Here is a 20,720-nt window from a genome sequence, read left to right on the forward strand (position 1 = left end):
CAACTTTTTTGAATAAGAGGACATACTGTAAGTTATGACTTATCATGGTCATTTTGCTGCTGGTGTCTTGACTGATGACTGCATCCTGTTTTTTTGTTTACAGTGATAATCTGTTTATGTGAACAGAAAACGTCCCTGGGTGGGCTTGAACCACCAACCTTTCGGTTAACAGCCGAATGAGCTAACCAATTGCGCCACAGAGACAATTGTTGTTGAGAGGGAGGGGCCACTATCTGCAAGCCCCACCCACTTGCATTTGCTGATCACTTCAAGATGACAGCCTGGTCATGTTGGCCAATAGGTGTTTTAATTTATGTCCCTGCTTTTTGGAAAAGTGGAAACTAGCATACACATATGTAAGGAAGGTGATGTGGCATTTTATTTTAAATTTTGTAATTTTAACTACACTCTCAATTCGAGGCCAACTTTTTTGAATAAGAGGACATACTGTAAGTTATGACTTATCATGGTCATTTTGCTGCTGGTGTCTTGACTGATGACTGTATCCTGCTTTTTTGTTTCCAATGATAATCTGTTTATGTGAACAGAAAACATCCCTGGGTGGGCTTGAACCACCAACCTTTTGGTTAACAGCCGAACGCGCTAACCAATTGCGCCACAGAGACAACTATTGTTGAGGGGGAGGGACCTCAATCTGCAAGCCCCACCCACTTGCATTTGCTGTGCCAACCTGGTTGTGTAGGCCAGTAGGTTTATCCTGTCTATTTCCTTGCTTTTTGGAAAACTGGAAGCTACCATACGCAGAGCTGAAGAAGTTTATGGTGCGTTTTATTTTAAAATTTGTGATTTCTGTTACACTCTGACTTTGAAACCAACTTTTTTGGATACAGTGACATGCTGTAGGAGATGGTCAGTTTGCTGCTTGTTTGATGACTGCAACCTGCTTTTTTGTTTACAATGATAACCTATTTATCTGAGCAGAAAACGTCCCTGGGTGGGCTTGAACCACCAATCTTTCGGTTAACAGCCGAATGCGCTGACTGATTGCACCACAGAGACAGGTGTTGGCTGATCTTGAGGGGGAGGGGCCTCTATTTGTAAGCCCCACCCACTTGTATTTGCTGATCACTTCAAGATGACATTCTGGTGTTGTAAGCCGATAGGTTTATTGCGCCACAGGTAAAGGAAGTGTACCAGAGGTGCAGTAAAAACCTTTTGTCTGGACCTCTTCATCTAAAATCTCACTGTGACTTTTTAGTTGAACTCTTCCTGCCTGTGGTATTAGTAAACTTTTTTTTATGGAAGAAAAGCTGCTATCAAAGCTCCACTATTTTCGACAAAACATCCAGGCAGAAAACAAAGGAAATGTTGACTTTTCAGCAGCAGTAACTTAACACGACTCCTATACAGCTGAATGTGAACATGAAGCAGTAAGATAAATCAGTTTTCTGAAGTACATACAAGACACAGAAGAGACACTAACTGTGAAACTACAGAGATTCAGTAGAAGCTACAAAAGTACTGACAGCTGAACATGCAGAGACTCTGAAAAATACCTTTCTCTCTGGTCTTCTGCACTGAGAGACATTAGTTGAGTCTCGCAACACAAACAGGGGCGGCCATTCGGGGGTGGTTGCGGTTGGCGAGAGGTAACTGCTACCCTCCAGGAGGTGGTCCGGTGCACTTTTGGCTCTACTCCGGAGAAAGTCCATCTCAGGTGCGGTTTGGTGTGTTAAAACATTTTGACTCAGCGTGGCCAGTGCTAATGGCCGCACACTATAAATGGCTACTTATATTTAACTGAGGCAGAACCAGAAGCTTGCCAAAGTAAAACAAAGCACATTCAACTGGTAAGTTTAACTAGAGGTGAACACTTTGCAGCCTTTTGCAAAGCCACTGATAACAACAATTGTATTCAGATGAATTGAATTCGGTGCTTCACAATAAATAAATGCTGTGTGAATGAGCCCTAATGATATCATTACAATATGCATAAATTCTGGCTTGAGCACATGAATTTTCTGGGAGTACAAATTGTGTTCTGACTGCACACAACCCTACCACAGTTCAGTTTTTCTGGAACAGATCTCACTGATCACACGAGTAGCTTCTTGGTCCGCACCCAGGTCCAGAGAAAGCGTTCACGCTGCTGAATTATTAGGCGAAATGCTCCCAGATTTCACAACTGACAGTGTGAAAGCACCCTTAGAGTTGCAGTAGAGGGGAAGACATTTTCTGTCTGCCAACGTGCCACTTTTGTGTACTCTCTGAACTGATCCTGTGACAGGCAGGAGCTTTAAAAAGAACCTAGTTCAGTCTTTGCAATAGTTCCTCGAATAGACATGTACTCTTTCTTTCTTTCGTTCTTTCTTCTTTCTTTTTCGTTCTCTCTCTCTCTAACCCTCACACGTACATACTTTCCCACCGATAATTACAGTACAATAGTACTCATTCCTGGGCAGGACCTGAAGCTTCCTGTGGTCAGGTTAAATTCCGTGGCCACTGTGCCACAGAGGTCAGGGAGCAGAGTCTGTCTTTGCTGGCATGGCTAACTCTCCATGGGAAGAGGCGCTGTTGGAATTACAGGCCGGACTGCCCTCGGTCATCCAGGCCCTTTTTAACTTGAGGCAGCCTGGGAAAATCCACTTGCCCATCGCCCTGGTCACTGGAACGAGCCAGGTCCAAACAAAGATTTAAATCATCCAGAAAAATAAAAAAATTGAATCCTAATCTTCTTAGGAGAGTGGAAGATTAAGGAATATTAATTTAGTGCTGCACAAGAGAAGAGAAAACAAGATAGCTTATTTTCCCAACAGCTGTTTGAAAATTTTATAGTTTTTATGGAGAGTACTTTGCTTGTGTACTGAGCATACTTTTATCTAATAATACTGAAATGGTAGCAAGTAGAAACACACTTGATTACTCCTTTTCAGTAGAGCTACGTTAGATATTGGTAATGCAGAAGCAGGCACGCCTTCATGCTCCTGATCCACAGTGATCACTTATCCAAAAGGGCACCCGGGCCAATCAGATCAGTTAAGGGCATAAAGGGAAATAGGCCACAGGCACCCACTGAGAGCTTAGATAACATATGGTGCATAAACAGTCAATAGCAAAGGGCTTAGATAACATATGGTGCATAAACAGTCAATAGCAAAGGCGGTGTGTGTGTGTGTGTGTGTGTGCAACTGTGTGCGTGCATGAGTGTGTATGTGTGTGCGACCAACTGAATAAATACACACCTGAAGGTGGTCCTGCAGTGGACGGCGGTGTATTGGCATTGCCAGAGAATAAGTAAGGGAACTATTGACCCGAGGGTCGACCTCCATGGGCGTTCACAGTACTCCACCCAATGAAAAGTGAAAAGTATTGACAAAATCAGTCAGTTAACCTCACTGTGAAAGCATAAAATTGCGGGGGGAAAAATCCCTTACTGATATTAGTGTATGAAAGAGTTTGCTGTATCTATTGCTCAGTGTGTCTTTACTGCAATACAATCATACAAATTGTACCCCAGGCACACTGCATACACTGCATTTCTGTATGGACTTAGCTATTATGTGGACACAATGCTAGTATACCTTCCCACTTGGTTATAGTCTATGGAATCCATTGTTTGTGTCACAGTCCAGAAAATCAATACCACAGTCTTTGTTTCTCCTCCTGTTGCTTTTAACTGTGGTTCATGATGATCGATACGCTTGTTGAAGGTGCAAACACACATTGCTATTGTTGTTGTGATTAGAGTTATGATTTGGACTTCACCAGTGATCGGACCACATTTGACCAAGTCATTTTCAGTCTGGGCCAGTTGGTGTCTGGAGATAAAATCAGTTTGTGGTGATTAAGGAGTCTTATCTTTTGCCTTTTTATGTCTCCGCGCCCACAGCAGCCATGGTCTGTGGCATTATGTTCTTGGGTTGTCCATCTGTATGTATGTACATTCTCGTGAACACGATATCACAAGAACGTCTTGAGGGAATTTCCCCAAATTTGGCACAAATATCCTCTTGGAATCAACAAAGGACTGATTGGAATTTGGTGATCAAAGGTCAAGATCACTATGACCTCACAAAACATGTTCTTGGCCATAAACCTAAAATTCATGTGCTAATTATGATCAAATTTCACACAGATGTGTAGAGGAATAAAATTATGAAATGATGACATTTTAAATTCACAAGGTCAAAGGTCAACTTAACTGTGACATCATAATGTTCTGGGCATTATTCAACACCATAACTCAGGAACAGAAGGGGAGACATTTGTTCAGATCCTGAATTGGTGACACAAATCTTGGGTGTCCATCTTGAAACTGTGCTGAATGTTTAGATCTTCTGTGCTGCTATGGGGGAGATATGTGTGAAGCATCCACGTTTTAGAATTCGTAGCTTGTTTGCTGCAACATTCATATTTGGAACATTGTCACCTGTCAAGGCAACATATGGACAGACATGGATGCGCACTGGAACTTGACTGATTGGCGAAGGTATATAACAGTGAGGCGGTAATTCTAGTCATTCAGTGCCAGTTGATCCCATTGAGATTATTTTGAACAAATCTGAATTTTACAACTGGAGATGGAACTGTGAACATCATAGGTGTGAGTTGGTGAATAATAATGGTTAAACTGGACAAGAACAGCAAGAGACAGTGTGGTATGCACCTCACTCTTGCAAAATTTAACTCACCTCCATCTCTCTGCGTATTACACTTTGTTTCCTATACATCTCTCCTTGTACCTTTACTCCGTCTTTTCTTTTCACTCTTGCAGACAAACTACAACATAAGGTAGCAAGGCAAAGTGATTGTGTCTCTTTCTATTGATAACCTCACATGCAAGTATTATTTGCTTGTTAGAGTTGCGGGTTTATCTAGTTACACTCTCTGTGGCACTTAACAACTCTAATTACAGTGCACCTGTATGATGTATGCTGTGTTTAGATATGCACTGGGGTGTGCACACCTGTGTTTTTGCACACACACACACACACACACACACACACACACACCTACAATCCCCTGTGCATTGCTCTCCATGTGGAGTTATGCGAATTGACTTTCAGCAGCCACCTGTGCCGGGGTTCATGGCTTTGGCCTGATGTGCTGTCATGGGGCTTTGATGCCTCATCATGTAACCTCTCTGAGACACTGGGAACACCTGTCCTCGCACTCATAAGGCATGCTAATACATGGGTACACATGGTGGCCCCGCTGCATGACCTTGCTAGGACAGCAGGAGTCATTGAAGAGACAGGCCATGGCGGCCCTGCAGGACACAATATGGCATATGCTCACTCTGTATAGCCCCTAACACGTGAGAAAAGGTGCATAATGCTCAGGCGGACTACACCGACAGCACTTACAGCACTTAGTCAGACCGATAAAACACAAATTTCAGCAAACAGGAATTAGATCGTCTTTTGATTTCAGAAAACACCTTTTATTAAGAACATCCCTTAGAAAAAAAAGATGACACTCCTTTGCTGTCGGCAACTGGAGTTAATTATAATAAATGAATAATACAGTAAGTGCATGTGTGGGTTTTAATCTTGTTCAGTGTCGTTGTTGTTGCATTTTATAGTACAAACAGTTTTCTAAGAATTTGCTTGAATGCCACCACACAGCGTTGGCCGTAATTCACAGAAGTGGTGGATAAACACTTAAGGGAGTCGGCTAACATGGTAACTTGTAATTAGGCTCTATATTAACCACATACAGCGCCGGAGCAGCGCAACACATCGAGAACACAACAGATTTTCTCCACTTGTCTCGTCTGACCATGTAGCTCTATTTCTCCACTCACAATCTGTTTGCACATGCACAAGCAACGGACATCTGAACACCCACCTCCCAGAGAAACACACAATCACGTGTCTGCACACACACACACACACACACACACACACACACCCCCGCCCTGCCAAACCTAGCTATAATAACCTCCACAAACACAAGAGTTTGTGTGTGTGTCTGTTTGTCTGGGAAGAGGGATATTATTGTCTGCCTCTCCCCTGCTCCTTCCAAGTGCACTTTTCAAGGTGCAGGGCTTGGTATCTCCATGGCAACAGCAAAGCGACCAGGAGCGGTGGTGAGGGAGGAGGTGGTGGGCGGTGGGGATGGAGGCGGCGGCAGGGGAGAGGGGCGAGAGGGGAGAAGGGTTGGTAATAGGGATGATGTTGATGTGTGGAAGGGAGGGGGGTCCTCCGGTCACAGAGAGGCATGCTGGGTACATAGACTTGGGAACACGGTGACATTTTCATGTGTCGTGAGGATGCGGATTGAAGGCAGGGTGTGGCTTTCTTCTCGAGGTGTGTGTGTGTGTGTCTGTAGTGATGTCTGTCTATGTGTGTGCTCTCAAACAGCCCTGTGGAGATCTACGCACTGAGGGGCCAGGTGTGATCCCGATGCTTGGTGAAAGATGACCTCTCACTGTAAAACACGCGCACACACAAAGTCGTTCTCTCTCAGTGGAGGGTCAGTGTCTGTGTTTGTATAGCACAGACCCCCAGGTATTATTGGACTGTGTTTACATGTGCATGTGTCCATGCTGGCCCAGATATGTCCACCTCTGTCCATTTTTCTCCTCTTTCTCCCTCCCTCTTTTCTCTTTTGACCTTTACTCTCCTCTGGTTGCGTTTGCCTTTCTTTTCTTTGTCGTCTAACGTATAGTTCTCCTTTCTCTCAAGCTTGATGCTCTTTTTTATCCTTTTTGTTATCAATTTTTGTCACTTTCCATCTTGCTCATCCCGTCTTGCTGCATCCTGTCGGCAGCCTGTCTGGGGCCTCTGCTGGTGTGTGTAGCATCTCTGCAGGCTGTCATGCAGAGAAGTAAACTTCCACACAACTCTAACAGCAGAGGGAGGGTGAAACCTGATGTTTACAGGATTTGTAAAGAAAGACATTTGTCTATTTATTGTGTTTTCTCTAGTTCTGTGTGTTATGGTATGCTCTGTTGGGTGACCTTGGGCGTTTTGAAAGGGACGTCTTAGATAAAATGTACTATTATTATTACTATTCATGAATTACATATTGCAGATGTGGACCGCCGTGGTGAAGAGGAAGCTGAGCCGAAAGGCAAAGCTTTTGATTTACTGGTCCATCTATGTCCCAACCCTCACCTATGGTCATGAGCTCTGGGTAGTGACTGAAAGTATGAGATCGCAGATACAAGCAGTGAAAATAAGTTTCCCTGGTGGGATGGCTGGGCTCAGCCTTAGAGATAGGGTAAGGAGCCCAGACATCCGGAAGGAGCTCGGAGTAGAGCCGCTGCTCATTTGTGTTGAAAGGGTTCAGTTGAGGTGATCAAGATGCGGTGTTATGGGCACATCCTACTGGTAGGAGGCCCCAGGCAGACCCAGAACTCGCTGGAGGGGTTACATATCTCATCTGGCCTGGGAACACCTTGGGGTCCCCCAGGAGGAGCTGGAGGGTGTTGCTGGGTAGAGGGACGTCTGGGGTGCTTTGCTTGGCCTGCTGCCCCCGCGACCTGGCCCCAGATAAGCGGATGAAAATGGTTGGATGCATGGGTGTTGCAGTTTTGAAAAGGTGGACTTGTCTTAGCCTTATAGGAAGATGTGGTCGACAGTTAACCCACTCAGTTATTTATGCTTAGTTTCGGTGCAGTAAGAGATGAGATGTTCATATATTACAGGGAAAAGCAAAGGTGTGGAGGTCAGGGTAGAGGATGAGTATGAGTTTGCACATTCCGTTGCCATGCACAGATTTTGCAAGAATAATCAAGTAAAACCCACTGGCTACGTTTTGCACAAGATAAACACGGCGTCTGTTGTCTTGAAGAAAAACAGCATCACAAACAAATGTAATTTTGTGATGCAAACTATTTGCAAATGAATGTAATTGGCAGGAGATATGGTAGATTGAGTTTATATCCCAAAAGCGTATAAGTTACAGCAGCAAGATTAAGCTGATCTAAGTTGAAAGAATTGAAAGAAATAAGACGATTGGCTTCAGAATGGCTTTACTCCTACTACGCTGCTGGCATACAGGTCCTGAATAGTGCATAGTAAGATCCTGGATGATTCAAGACACGGAGGTGGAAATTTATTCAGTCTGCTCTCTAGAGCTTCCTGTAAAAGTTCAGTGATGATGTGGCAACTGAGGAATCCCTGGAGTTTCACTTTATCCTGTAGTTCATGAAACCGCTCCTAATTACGGGGCAGGGCCGTCACACAAAGTAAGAAAATCAGCGTCAGTGTTGGCGCAACAAGGTGAACCTATACAGTGTAAATGGACATACTGTCTGTGACATTAATCATATGTTTCTTTAAGGACGATATTAAGTATTTTAGTTTGGATTTGCTGCTTTCTGCCATACTTTGCTGAAAACAATCCCAGTTTGGTCATTGGCATGATGGCAGAGTGGAGGTGAGGTGAGCCAGCTAGGGCTGAATGTGATAACCTGTCTGACAGTTACTCACTCAAAGCATACTTTGTCTGTCGATCATTTTTTTTTTTTTTCTCACAAAACATTAATTAGAAGATGTGAAATTTAGTGAGAGCGCTACTTGTGGAAACAAGTGTACAGTCACACTAACAAGTCTGTGAGGCACAGCAGTGCTTTGAGCTAATTGCTACTGTGAGCATGTTAACATACACAATGAGTAACTGCAACTGCAAAACCCAAAGTTCTGTCAGGAAGGACTAACTTTTCTGAACTTCTCGAAATTTGAACTTTTCCGAGAAAAAAAAAGAGGTAGCACTAAGGAAAACTGTAAAAAAAAAAAAAAAAAAAAAAAAAAAAAAGAGGACACTACACATAACAAAAATACATATTCATAGGAGATTGTGATTTGATAAATAGTAATTGACCCCTCCAAGATCAACTTTGTGTTTAGCATTTTGTTAAATGTCAAGAGTGGATTAGACTGTGGAAGAAGTTAATTTCGGATCAACATCTCCATTGTCTATGTTATAATAATACAATACATATAGTACACAAAACATCAATGAATAGGTACAGATCACCATAGTGTGTTACAGAACAGCCTTTAAACCAGGATGCAATGATAAAATTAGAGATACTAAACAACATGACATTTCTAGCAGCTGACGGCAAGGCCACCAAGACAATTAACAGTTATTTGGTAACAAACTCACAGTTTTGAGTTGCCTGCAGCTTCGCATTAATATTTAAGTGACATTTACTACACTCTGCCTTTGGGTTGCAAACAAGCTACAATACGCTAAACTAACTAAACTGTGCAGAAACATTAGCGAAGCCCATCAGAAAGTGTTCAGCATTAACATTTAACAACACCTTTTCCTTTACTGACTCTACCTTTCAAAGAGATGTCAGCTTTATTGATGAAGCAATTGGTTAATTAATTCAATATGTTTATTGATTTTTTTAAGGGAAACAAGACATTTAACATACAACAGAATATACAAACAAAACAACTCAACTTAACTTGACTCACAGATCAAACATCTATTAAGGGAAGAGAGTCAGGAATACACACTACAACTATGGCAGGACATGAAAGGCTCCCATGTTCTATGGAGAACATCATAACGAATAATCCAAAGAATATATTCAAGTATGACCTTGTGCCACCGTGTTTTAGATGTAATTCTGTCTGATATCCATTTCAGAAGTATACACTTTGTTGTGCAGAATGTTAGCAGTTTATAGAGTGTATTGATTAATTAATTAATTAATTAATTGATTCGTCGATCAACACAAATCAACACTTTTTTTTATAATCAAGGAAGCACTTAAGTAATTCAGGAGAAATCAAGTGTTTTCTGGTTCAAGTCTCTTTTTTATTGTGTTTTTTTTTCTCTCGTTTTTGACTTTATCAGACAAAATAAGCATTTTCACAATGTTAACTTAAGCTCTCAAAACTCACCATTATTATAAACTAAATCATAAATTGATCAATCCCCCCAAAAAATAAAAATAAAATTGACAGATAAACGGTTGCCTCACAGCAAGAAGGTTCCTGGTTCGAACCCAACCAGGGGCCCTTCTGTGCAGAGTTTGCACGTACTCCCCATGTCCGCATGGGTTTTCTCCAGGTACTCCGGCTTCCTCCCACAGTCCAAAGACATGCAGGTTAACTGGTGACTCTAAATTGTCCGTAGGTGTGAATGAGTGTGAATGGTTGTCTGTCTCTGTGTGTCAGCCCTGTGATAGTCTGGCGACCTGTCCAGGGTGTACCCCACCTCTCACCCAATGTCAGCTGGGATAGACATTTATTTGCCTTTCCCCTATTGTGGTCTAATACCAGGAGAATTTGAAACAGTATTGACTTTAGCATGACATATAGGAATTACAACTTACCCAGCATTATAGGGGCAATGTTGAATAAGAATTTTATGATCTTTGGTATGTTTAAGACTGTCTTTTCTTTGTTTGTTTTTGGAGTCAATAACTTTCTGCAGATTTTTTGCAGTGCTGCTTGATTCTTGTGTGTAAAAAAATTCAACATGAGCCCCAAAGCTCTTGCAGCTGAGATATAAACATGTTACGTGACTTTCTGAAACTTTTCTTTATACACTGCAGTAGATGGCTAAACAGATTAAAACAACCTGTCATCAGCGAGTTGTCTGAGGTAGCAACTGTAACCAAGGGTGGGTGGAGCTTAGTAACTGTCAGTTATGAAACCAAAAAGCATATTTTTCACCCAGAAATAAAACTCTCATATAAAGATATCTATAACTGTTTAACAGCAGCTGGGGTCGGGACCCTTCTGGCCCCCTGGAAACAGTAATCTCTTTGTCAGTGAGCTTCACCACTTGACCACTCTTTATGGTGTCGTGGTAGAGTAAAGAGAGGTCTGTCATTATTTGACGTAATGTGATTATTTACGGTGCTCTGCCGTTTCTGTGGCCTGTGTACCTGCATGGAGACACTATTATGCTTTTCTGGAGCCCTTTTAATGTTTTGAGTTGCCTTGAAAACCTGTGTACAAATGTGAAAATCAACAGAAACCAAAGACTATAAATAAAATCAGAGCTTTTTTGAAGCTGACACACTGCTAATTGGGACTCACCTTAATACCTGGTTTTGCTACTTCAAAGATAGTTATTTGTGAAGTTTTTTTTTCTTTGTGCCTGTTATATTCATATTAGCTTCTCTTAAAAAGAAAACCGTAACCCTTTCTGAAAATATAATTGGTTTTGTCCGTACGAGCGGTCCGCCTTATGCTGCTCATCAGTGTTTGCAACAATATAAGATTAGTGGTCAAGAGGGGTAAATGATGTGTTAAATGAGGGCAAGCAGGTTATGGCTAGTAAGACTTTTCTTTCTGTCTGTAAATTGGACCCTTGGGCCTTGCAAACCTGGATGCGTTTCCGCCAGAGAGCCACACGGGGCGCTGCTGCTGCTGCTGCTGCTGTTCACCCAGCCCCAGGACGCTTGACGGGATATTCAAAGTTTATGCAAGGCTTGCAGCACATCAGGCAGCAGCGCAGGGGAGAGTTGGACAGTAGTAGTAGGGGTCCAAGTTGGAGGAGAAAAAAACACTTCTGGTGATGAAGCAGCTTGTCCGTTAATTTCAATGCATGTCTTGTGGATGCGAGCTGTCAGTGGGCCTGTCAGTCAGTCAGTCTGCGTGTGTGTCTGTGTGTCTGTGTGTGTGTCTGTCTGCAGCAGGGCCAGCGCGCTCTGAAATATCCTCTCATCCTCTCGGAGACACACAGGGAGTGTGTGGGCGCCCGGTGCCCGGTATGTGTGCATGTGTGCATGTGTGCGTGTGTGTGTGTGTGTGTGTGTGTGTGTGTGTGGACTCGGGGAGTTGTCAGAGCAGAGTGGGGGAGCACGCACAGTGTGAGAGAGAGGAGTTGAGAGAAAGAGAGAGACATAGAGGAGGAAGAGGAGGAGAGTTGAGTGAGAGTGTGTGTGTGTGTGTGTGTGAGTGTGTGTGTGTGTGTGGGAGAGAAAGAGAGATAGCGAGAGAGAGAGACCTCGGCGGAGAGGAGGAGAGAGAGAGGGGAGGAGAGCTCCGTCTCTCCCGGTGCACTTGGCAGTCTAGTTGCGGGCTGCTGTGCTGTTGCTGTCGTGGCGTGGCTGGTCGCGCCAGGCGGGGAACTTCACCACACTGGAGCCCGGAGTCCCACTCTCTCACCTGCGCAGTTCGGAGCTGCCATGGGTCTCTCGCCTGGATTTACTGTCCTAATTATTCTACCGGCCTTTCTGCTGCACACCAGCGGCCTTTACATCGCCAGTAGCGTTGGTACGTACAGCTCAGTTAAACGTGGTCAGTGTTTATGTTGTTCTCCGTATCTGCTGATCTCTTATCAGCAGGGCTGCACGGGGCGCTTTCATGCGCTCACTGGGAAGTCTGGAGCTCAACGTAGCGGCAACAACAACAAAAAACAGTCCGGTTTCTCCCGCTTTGTGTTTCATTATTTCTTCTTTTGCAGTTTTTTTTGCAAACAACATTGCAGGACGCATTTGCAACTTCTGTGCGTCCTGCTGTGGTGTTTGCTGGGTCTTTTCCGGAGGTCCCTGAGCGGTGCAAGCCAGTGTTGTGATTTGCTTTCTGCTATCCAGAGGGATAATGTTATCAGGGGGTGTAAAGGGGGCATCAGATGCGCAGGGTTTACTGTCGGATTTTGCAGGAAAGTAGCCTAACATTATCTGATTCTGCCGCTGTCGCATGTATCGATCCGTCACAAGACGCTGGAGTCGGATGTCAGCTTATTGATCACACTATTATCAAATCATTCCTCTGACGTGGAGGATCAAGACATATTAACAGTGTGTGTTGGGTTTGATCAGTCAGGAAACTTTATAAATAAGACATGACTGGTGAATATTAATAAGTACACCTGAGCGCCACATCTAAGGTGTAACTGTCCCTGACTCTGTGATGGCATTGACACCTTAAAGTGGCCTTGGCTCAGTGTGTTTGCCAGTGTGTGTCTGTGTGTGTGTGTGTGTGTGTGTGTGTGTGGGCGCGGGGAGCATTTCTCAGGTCGCCTCCAAAATGCACCTGCTGTCACTGTCATATAAAAATGCTCCTTAATCCATGACAATGTCAGACGCGTTAAGTGTAACAGTGCAGTGATAATAAGCATGTATAGTTAATGTATGATATTGATCATTAATGATGGTGATAGGAGGAATTGTTGCAGATGCATTCCAGTGTGCATCATGTTATTTAAAGCGCTCTATAAGGAGGTTTGGTTTTCCTTTTTTTTTATTCAGTCGGTGTCGAGGTTATAGAAATCACTTTCCTCGGATCGAGCAGCCTGACAGTGAGAAAACAGCGTGAGAAAGCCGCAATTAGCACCTTGATCTTGTACTGGCTTTCCTGTTGACGGTAGAAGGGCACAGAAGGTGTCAGGAGCGCAGCGCGCACTGCTGAGGCTGCCGTTTCCAAACGCGCACTGCCAAGCACGGGGGTCGCCTCTGGGTTCATGGGTGGGGCTGTGCTCGTGTGTGTGTGTGTGTGTGTGTGTGTGTGTGTGTGTGTGTGTGTGCGTGTGAGAGTGTGTGAAAGGTTACTGCTTATATGCTTTTATTTATTATTGTGTTCCATGTGATGCAGAATAAGGAATAAATAATTCCAAGGCATGCTTGGCATTTTTCTAATCCCTTCTTTTTCCTCCCACCTCCCTTTTCCATCCTCCTCTTCACCCTCCACCCATGACTCCCCATTTTCTCCACTGTTTATCCCCCATGCTTCTCCCATGACGTCTCCTCCTCTCCATGCTCTTTTTTCTTATCTTCAACCTTTCATGTTCTTCCTTCCCACCCCTTTTTTCCCCCACATTTTCAAATCTTACTCACCAAATAAAATTTTGTCCCCCTCTCACCTGCTCCTGCTTCATCCTCTCCTCTCACCCATCACCCCCCTTCCTCCTCTCCCTCCGCTTTCACTGTCCTGTTCCCAGACTCCCTGCAGCATGTCCTGGGGGAGTATGGACTGGTGAGGCCGATCAGTGTGGACGCAGAGGGCCGCTTCCTGTCACACGCCGTCTCGGCTGGCCGCATGGCAGGAGGGCAGTCCCGTAGGCGCCGGAGGAGGGAGGTAGGAGTAGGCAATGATGAGTGGGAAGGACCAAGAGAGGAGCCCGTGGCCTTTCGGGAAAGGCTTTACTACAACGTCACCATCTTCGGCCGGGAGTTCCACCTGCGCCTGCGCCACAACGCCAGGCTGGTGGCCCCCGGAGCCAAGATGGAGTGGCATGATGACAGTGACAGCACCCGGCACTCTGAGCCACTGCACGATGAATGCTTGTATGTGGGGGACATCACAGACACACCGGGAGCCTCTGTGGCTATCAGCAACTGTGACGGCCTGGTGAGTGGACAACCTGTGTTAGCTCTTATCTGTCTGACTGCTGTAGTGTTCACTGAGCTCGCTGTGGAGGTGTCTGTGGACAGAGTGACATGAGGGGACTCAAGAGAGCAGATGGTGTGTGTCTGAGTGTGCAGGGGAATTCTGTGTTTAAAGAACAAATATAAAGATACAATCAAATAGCAGAATCAAGATATCTCTGCCCCCTGACCAAGTCTTTGTCCCTGCTGAGTCTTTGTGGTTGACCCCATAGCTCAGAAGTTGTCATGGGGTCAAACTTATGATTTACACTGCTTTTCTCCCTGATGTCCTCTAAACTTGTTGTAACACCAGGCCTGCCATGAGAAATACCTGAGTCATGTTTTCATCCCTCTGTCCTCTGCCCCCTCTAGTTTGCTCATGTGGAAGGGGGGAAGGGATTATTAAGGGAATACACTGATGTTTCACAGATAACTTAAGTATTTATGACTATATCTCAGCACAGTGCTTTTAAAATGACATCTAGCTGGCTTGTCCTGCTCACGAGAAACAGATACTGAAGCACTGGACAAACAGCAGATACCACAACAGCATTTGAATCGGAGCTGCCACCATAAAATATTTTGGTTGCACAACAGTTGCTCAAAGAGCCTGAATTGTAAATGCTTTTAATAGAGCTGACGATGAATACAGGAAAAGGAAAAGAGATGGCAAACAGTTGGTGAATGGCTGTCGGCAAGGGAGAGAAGTGAGATATAGACAGTGTGAAGAATGTGCACAGGAACTGCTGAGATGAGAGGATGCAGAAAGATGGAGACCAGCGCCCCAGGAAGAGGTGGAAGGGACAAGTGCGAGAGATAAGCCTCGGGGCACGGGGGGGAAAACAGGCGAGTAAATAGGAGTAAAAAACGGGCAACGAAGGATGTGTGCAGGGAATGATGAGATTGGGGGGGAGGAGTTCCCCTCATTAGGAAAAGTGTTCATTAGTCAGCCAGATCAGCCCGCCACTGGAGCTGAGTAGCAGCGACTGGATCCGTTTAGGGTTGAGGACACAGGGGACTGAGCAAGCAGCTGAGAGAGCAGGCAGGGAGCCAGGACAGCACAGGCCTGACATGCCCACTTAGCCTGACACCAGCCAGCAGCAACTCACTGCTGCTGCTGCTCGCTGCGGCCCGTCATTCCAGGGCTTATTGGCAATATCTAGGAAAGGCTGCTGTCAAAGTGTAGTTGGTTATAGATAACAGATCAACACGAAACACCAGAGTGGCTGCACTGCCAGGCATGCCAGACATTTTAAAACACAGATTCACATGTTTTAAAGCTGGTCTAAAATGATACCCACATGCCCATGTGTGCGTTGTGTGTGTACGACTCAGGTTTTGTTCACTGTAGTCATTCCTCCTGTCGACATTAGGGATGGGAGTTGATAAGATTTTACTGATGCCGATGCCATTATTGATTCTGCTTATCGGTCTGATTCTTTATTGATTCCTAAGCCTGCTTGTGTGGCGCTAATGTTATCATAGCGTGTGATAATTACCCTCGGTAAGAACATGCGGCTTGGTCGGGGAACAGTGCCACTCCTGGAATTTGAGCACATGTTGCACAGAAAGAGCTTTCAGTATATTGTTGGTGTTTCCAGCCTTACTTGAAAACATCATTTTAGCGACATTACAAGCAGCACTGATGTCATCTTTCTTAGTGATATAAAGCCACGCATTGGACCATTTCTTCCTCTCTGCCATGACCTCTTCTTGTTGCAAGTCTCCAGCAGTGTAGACTCATGAGTTTGACGTGATTGTTTTGCAATGCACAACTTTCAGGAAAAAATGCCAGCACTGATGAAAGATTGGATAAGCATGCCATTCCAGTGGATCAGACAATTTGGAACCGGTTCTCAGTTCCCATCCCTAGTCCACACAGGTCCTTCCTAATGTGACTCCAGTCAAACAGATGGGGCACAAAATTCACAGGCCTTCTTAACAGCAGAAATGTGTTACTAAATGTATCCTCCTTTTGTCCACTGGTAATGCTATGGAGCAATGTTTTTATGAGCATGTTGGTGGCACGATCCACTTTTCTGTCGCCACTTTTCATGCTGTTCCACTGATCGACAGTTATTGGTGGTCATATAGCGATGCTGAAACAAAAGCAAGGAAGAAGAGGACTGCAAACTATCATGTTTTGCATTCAACGTGGTTGTCAGGCCTCGAGGATTTACACAGTGCATTTTGGTAAAGGATACTGAATGTAAACATAAATGCCTAGGGCACCTTTTTAGGTGCAGCTAAAGCTAATACGAGACTTCAGCAGTCAAAGTTAGATATTTCTTTTTAGTACAAATATATCTATTTATTTTGCTGTCCCTCCACAGCAGCTCAGCTATAAAACAAACAGAGATTTTTGTTACGAAAAAGAATGTTTATGATGTTTCCTCTATTTGTCTAACTCAGACTTCTGAAGTCTTAACAGTTCAGTTTAATTTCAGTTTTTGCACAGAGTAAGGACTGTGGATTATGTCTCCATCACTTACATTAGAGTTGCATTACAAAGGGATGTCTTCAGGCCCTGTGTGGACATAAAGAGTTGGAAATGTGTGTGTGAACTCATCCTTTTGCCGTTTTCAAATTTAATTATGTAGAATTTGCATTAATGAAATTGCTAGGGAGTAACACAATGCTGCAACAATGAAAATATGTGACACATATCACTGATACCAGCGCTGTAACAGCCATGCCAAATAGTCAGAACAAAAAAAGGAAAAACCCTTTTAATAATCACATTAGTGCTGTCCACTTATATTTAATTTGTTTCTCCCCGCCCCTGAACAACTCATGTCATTACCAATCAATTCTTACAACCTCCTCAGGCATGCCAAGAAATGCAGCCAAGCTCTGTCAGGCTCTGCCTAAGCTCTGCCCGCATCTGTCTGTTTAAACCCAGCAGAGCCACGTAGCCCAGCTCTGCCCTGCTGTGCCCACTTCCTCAGTGACCCAGCCACCTGGTTAGAGCTTTCTCTGCCCTGCGTTGCCATTCGCAGCCAAAAACCTCTCGCTGGCTGTGATCCAGGGTGTGTGATGAGGGGAAGGAGGGAGAGAGCCAAGACAGGGGCAGATAGGGTTCAAACCAGAATACAAGAAAATAATAATAAAGAGGCAGGAGAGGGAAAATGAAGAGGGCAAAGGGTATAGATTTCAAGAAGTAGCAAATGACCAGAATAAATGAGAGAGCATGAGACAGCACAGGGAAAAGGAAAATCTTTGAATGGACAAATGACCTTTGGAGGGAATTGGATTTCTGTGAACAGAAGCTGTGATCAGCTGGTTAGTTCTCTGGATGCTTGAGAGGAGGCAGCACACTGTACAGTGTGAGAACTGGGAAGTGTGCTGTGTGTGTGTGTGTGTGTGCGTAGTCCTACATCGGTGCAGTGCAAAATGAAATTAAACTGCTGCTGAGACTGTGTTTCTGTGTGTGTGTGTGTGTGTGCAGAATGGGGGACTACATGAATCAAACAAAATAAAAACTCAAAAGCTTAGGAGGTTTCCACTCCAAGCATGAATATGGGTGTATACCGTGTCTGTGAACATGTATTTCTTCGTATGAATTACGGAGGGTCGAGTGTTTCCTCGTGGCTTCGAAATTGACATTTATGAAGAACAAGACATGTCACAGTAGGAAAGAAAAAGAGCACTTGGAGCATTCAGACTTCTGCCCTGTGGCACCTCCAGAATTTTTTCATAGGGGTCGCCAAATGGGGCCACTGAAAATCTTGGATGGCAAACCAAAACCAAACACCATAACTGAATCTCAGGAATCCTATTTCACAAATTATTTACTAATTATCCCCCTCCCCTCGCCCCCCCTTGGGGGTGCCACTGCTAGCAGGGCCAATAGTACAGTCTTGTAAGATCTGCAAGCAACCACTATATATGTCTGAATCGGTTTCCAACTATTCCAACAATTAGAACTGCTGTCTGTATGAAGTTTGAACAGCTACATGTGTAGGCCCCAGAGTCATTGTATTTTTACAGATGTTTTGTGGCTATTAAACTTTACCACCAATAAGTGGATTTTACAATGTGTGGCATTTATTCCACTGAGATTAAATGCTGTATCTCATAAAGTGAAAAATACTTCGTGTATCCACCATGTGATTCGCAACCACTCCAAATTTCAATGGAGCTAGTCGTTTTCCCGCAGCCTTGTACCGAAAACATAACTTCCTTGTCCGAGGTAAAAATGGCTGAATTCCATTTAGCTTCTTTGGTTTAAAGTCCTGGGGCCGGTTGCACAAAACACCTTAGGTTATGATTTTCCTTAAAGTCCTAGTTAAGGTGTCTTCATAATGGAATTGCTTGCACACTGAAGACTTCTCCCTAAGTTTTCCTTAAAATGTTGACTTAAGTATTTATGGTTTTCTCCTATACTTAAAGAATCCCTAGATAGTTGCACAAAAGACCTTAGTAAAAGCAAGGTTAAAAAAACAAAAAAAAAAAAAAAACTTAAGGTACCTCTGACTCTATCTTAACTGCAACATGACTGAGTTTATGGTGATAAATGAAAAAAATAACACACCCCTAGAAGAATGTTCTCAGACCAGAAGAACCAGATGGACACGCTTTTGATTTTACACTTCAGATTGAACTGAATTAATTTTTGTTGCAATTTCTTGTGTTTGGGGATCAAATTTACTTTGTAGTATGCACTTTCCATGATTGTATTCCTCCAGAAGCATGATCTTATCCTCCTCTGACCAATATGGCTTTTTTTGTCTTCTTTTCTTCTTACATTTTTCCACTAACTAACCATAAGCCAACTTTGTGAGACAATAACAGGCATTACGAGCGTGAGTCCAAGCAAACAAACAGTCTCCATGGAAACTTGTACTTCTGTAAAATCTCTTTCAACGCAGTAAATGAGTTAACGTTTTTCCTTAACTAAGGAAACCTTTTAAGGGATTCTGTACAATTGTGTAAGTCCAAAAATACAAAAACAGGTCTGCACACACAGAAACTGCTCCTTTTGGAAATTTTAATCGTATCACCACATGTGACATTTCGGGCACCAGCCCTTCATCAGACAGATGTCAGATGTCTGTTTTTATATTTTTGTATTTGTTCTTCTGTCCAGCACCCGGTATTTATCATTTTTTAGTCTTCAATTGTGTAAGCCCCTAAACTAAGGACAAAGTAACCCTAAAGTGTCATACTTAAGGAGAAAACTTAAGGTGTTTGGTGCAACCAGTCCCTGGTTTTGAGCCTGCTAGCTCACTTTAGTGGCTCACTGGGACATCTGAGTAGGACAGAGCAATTGGTAATATTATTGGTAACACATGTTTTTTTTACTGTGCCACAAAGGCCCATTCATTAGTTTAACCCCAACCCTAACTTTAACACACAGAACTGCAAATAATCAATAAGAAAATGTGTATGGAAATTTTACAGTTTTTCCTTTCTTTAGTCCTTGTTAGATAAAGATCATAAAACAAGACCAAATGATGTACGACCATTTTCTGGGGCTGATCTTAAGTGATTAATGCATGCAGCAATATGGAAGAAAAATCTGTTGTATGCTTAATAATTTATGATAATTACACAACTGTTGGAATTTGGAGAAGGTGGTTTTGTGTCTGGAAACCTGCAGAATTTATTTATTTTTCAGCAAAAGGGAGCAAATTTTAGTGAGAAATTACAGTGAATACCAACATCTCAATTCCTGAACTTGAATTCCATATAGTTGCATATGTGCATGTCTGTACATGTGTGTCTGAACCTCTGGCCCCGCTCGTGGTCTTTCCTTCAGTCTCACCTACAGTATTTGCTCAGATGTGGAGGCTGTTACTGTAGCAGCGCTGGCCTGATTTTGTGCACATGTGGGTGTGAGGTCAGGTGTATTCATGTGTGTGTGTGTCTTTTTGGGATCTTATGTGGAATGTTGAGTGTCAGCAGAGCTCCTGCTTTTCGTCTTTCTAGAAGACACAGAGAGACACAGATGAAGGGTTACAAAATTATCACCATTTCATTCCTTCATGCTGAATAATTCCGTCATTATGATGTGGTGAAATAGTTAAGTGGGGACTGTCACACTGCACACAGTGTGCTTACACTGTCTGAGGGCAGCGCTCTCAAACTCGGAGCCAGAGATGCATTAAAGTGGAAGTGTTTTCAAGTGGTATTATTGTTAGTGCTGCTGTCGCAAAGACAACCAAATCGCTTTCAGTAAAGTCAAGCAGCTACCAGTTTCCACAGTTCTTTCGGTTGTTCCACCATCCACCATTACAGCTACCGAGGAATGCAACTGTAAGGAACATACATTGATACTAATGGGGCAAAGTTAACGATATCTACCGGGGTAAAAAAAAAGCGCTGTCCTCTTCCTGTTTTGGTTGTACAATAGTTGATGCACTTCTTTTGTGCCACAGTCAAGCCTTCATTTTCCTGGGAGATCGTACCTGGTGACAGACAGAACTGCACAGTGAAAGAGAGACTTATAAGGAACAAATGTAAA

General features: G+C 43.6%; 1 protein-coding gene and 3 non-coding genes across 4 annotated transcripts in view; 1 reads left to right on the forward strand and 3 right to left on the reverse strand.

Annotated features, from left to right (window-relative positions):
• Positions 1-130: 130 nt before the first annotated feature.
• Positions 131-204, reverse strand: trnan-guu (transfer RNA asparagine (anticodon GUU)). The gene has a single exon. It is a non-coding gene; the product is annotated as a tRNA-Asn (tRNA).
• A 348-nt stretch (positions 205-552) lies between these two features.
• On the reverse strand, positions 553-626 carry trnan-guu (transfer RNA asparagine (anticodon GUU)). The gene has a single exon. It is a non-coding gene; the product is annotated as a tRNA-Asn (tRNA).
• Positions 627-946: 320 nt separating this feature from the next.
• trnan-guu (transfer RNA asparagine (anticodon GUU)) lies at positions 947-1,020 on the reverse strand. The gene has a single exon. It is a non-coding gene; the product is annotated as a tRNA-Asn (tRNA).
• A 10,491-nt stretch (positions 1,021-11,511) lies between these two features.
• The window catches only part of LOC126389150 (A disintegrin and metalloproteinase with thrombospondin motifs 2-like), a 155,675-nt gene continuing 146,466 nt past the window's right edge, over positions 11,512-20,720 (forward strand). Inside the window, exons 1-2 of the mRNA XM_050042658.1 lie at positions 11,512-12,161; positions 13,828-14,237. Of these exons, the coding sequence (XP_049898615.1) occupies positions 12,074-12,161; positions 13,828-14,237 (498 nt within the window). The 5' untranslated portion in view covers positions 11,512-12,073. The remainder of the gene's footprint in view (positions 12,162-13,827; positions 14,238-20,720) is intronic.

Source organism: Epinephelus moara, chromosome 4, assembly GCF_006386435.1.
Source record: "Epinephelus moara isolate mb chromosome 4, YSFRI_EMoa_1.0, whole genome shotgun sequence".
NCBI classification, from domain to species: Eukaryota; Metazoa; Chordata; class Actinopteri; order Perciformes; family Serranidae; genus Epinephelus; species Epinephelus moara.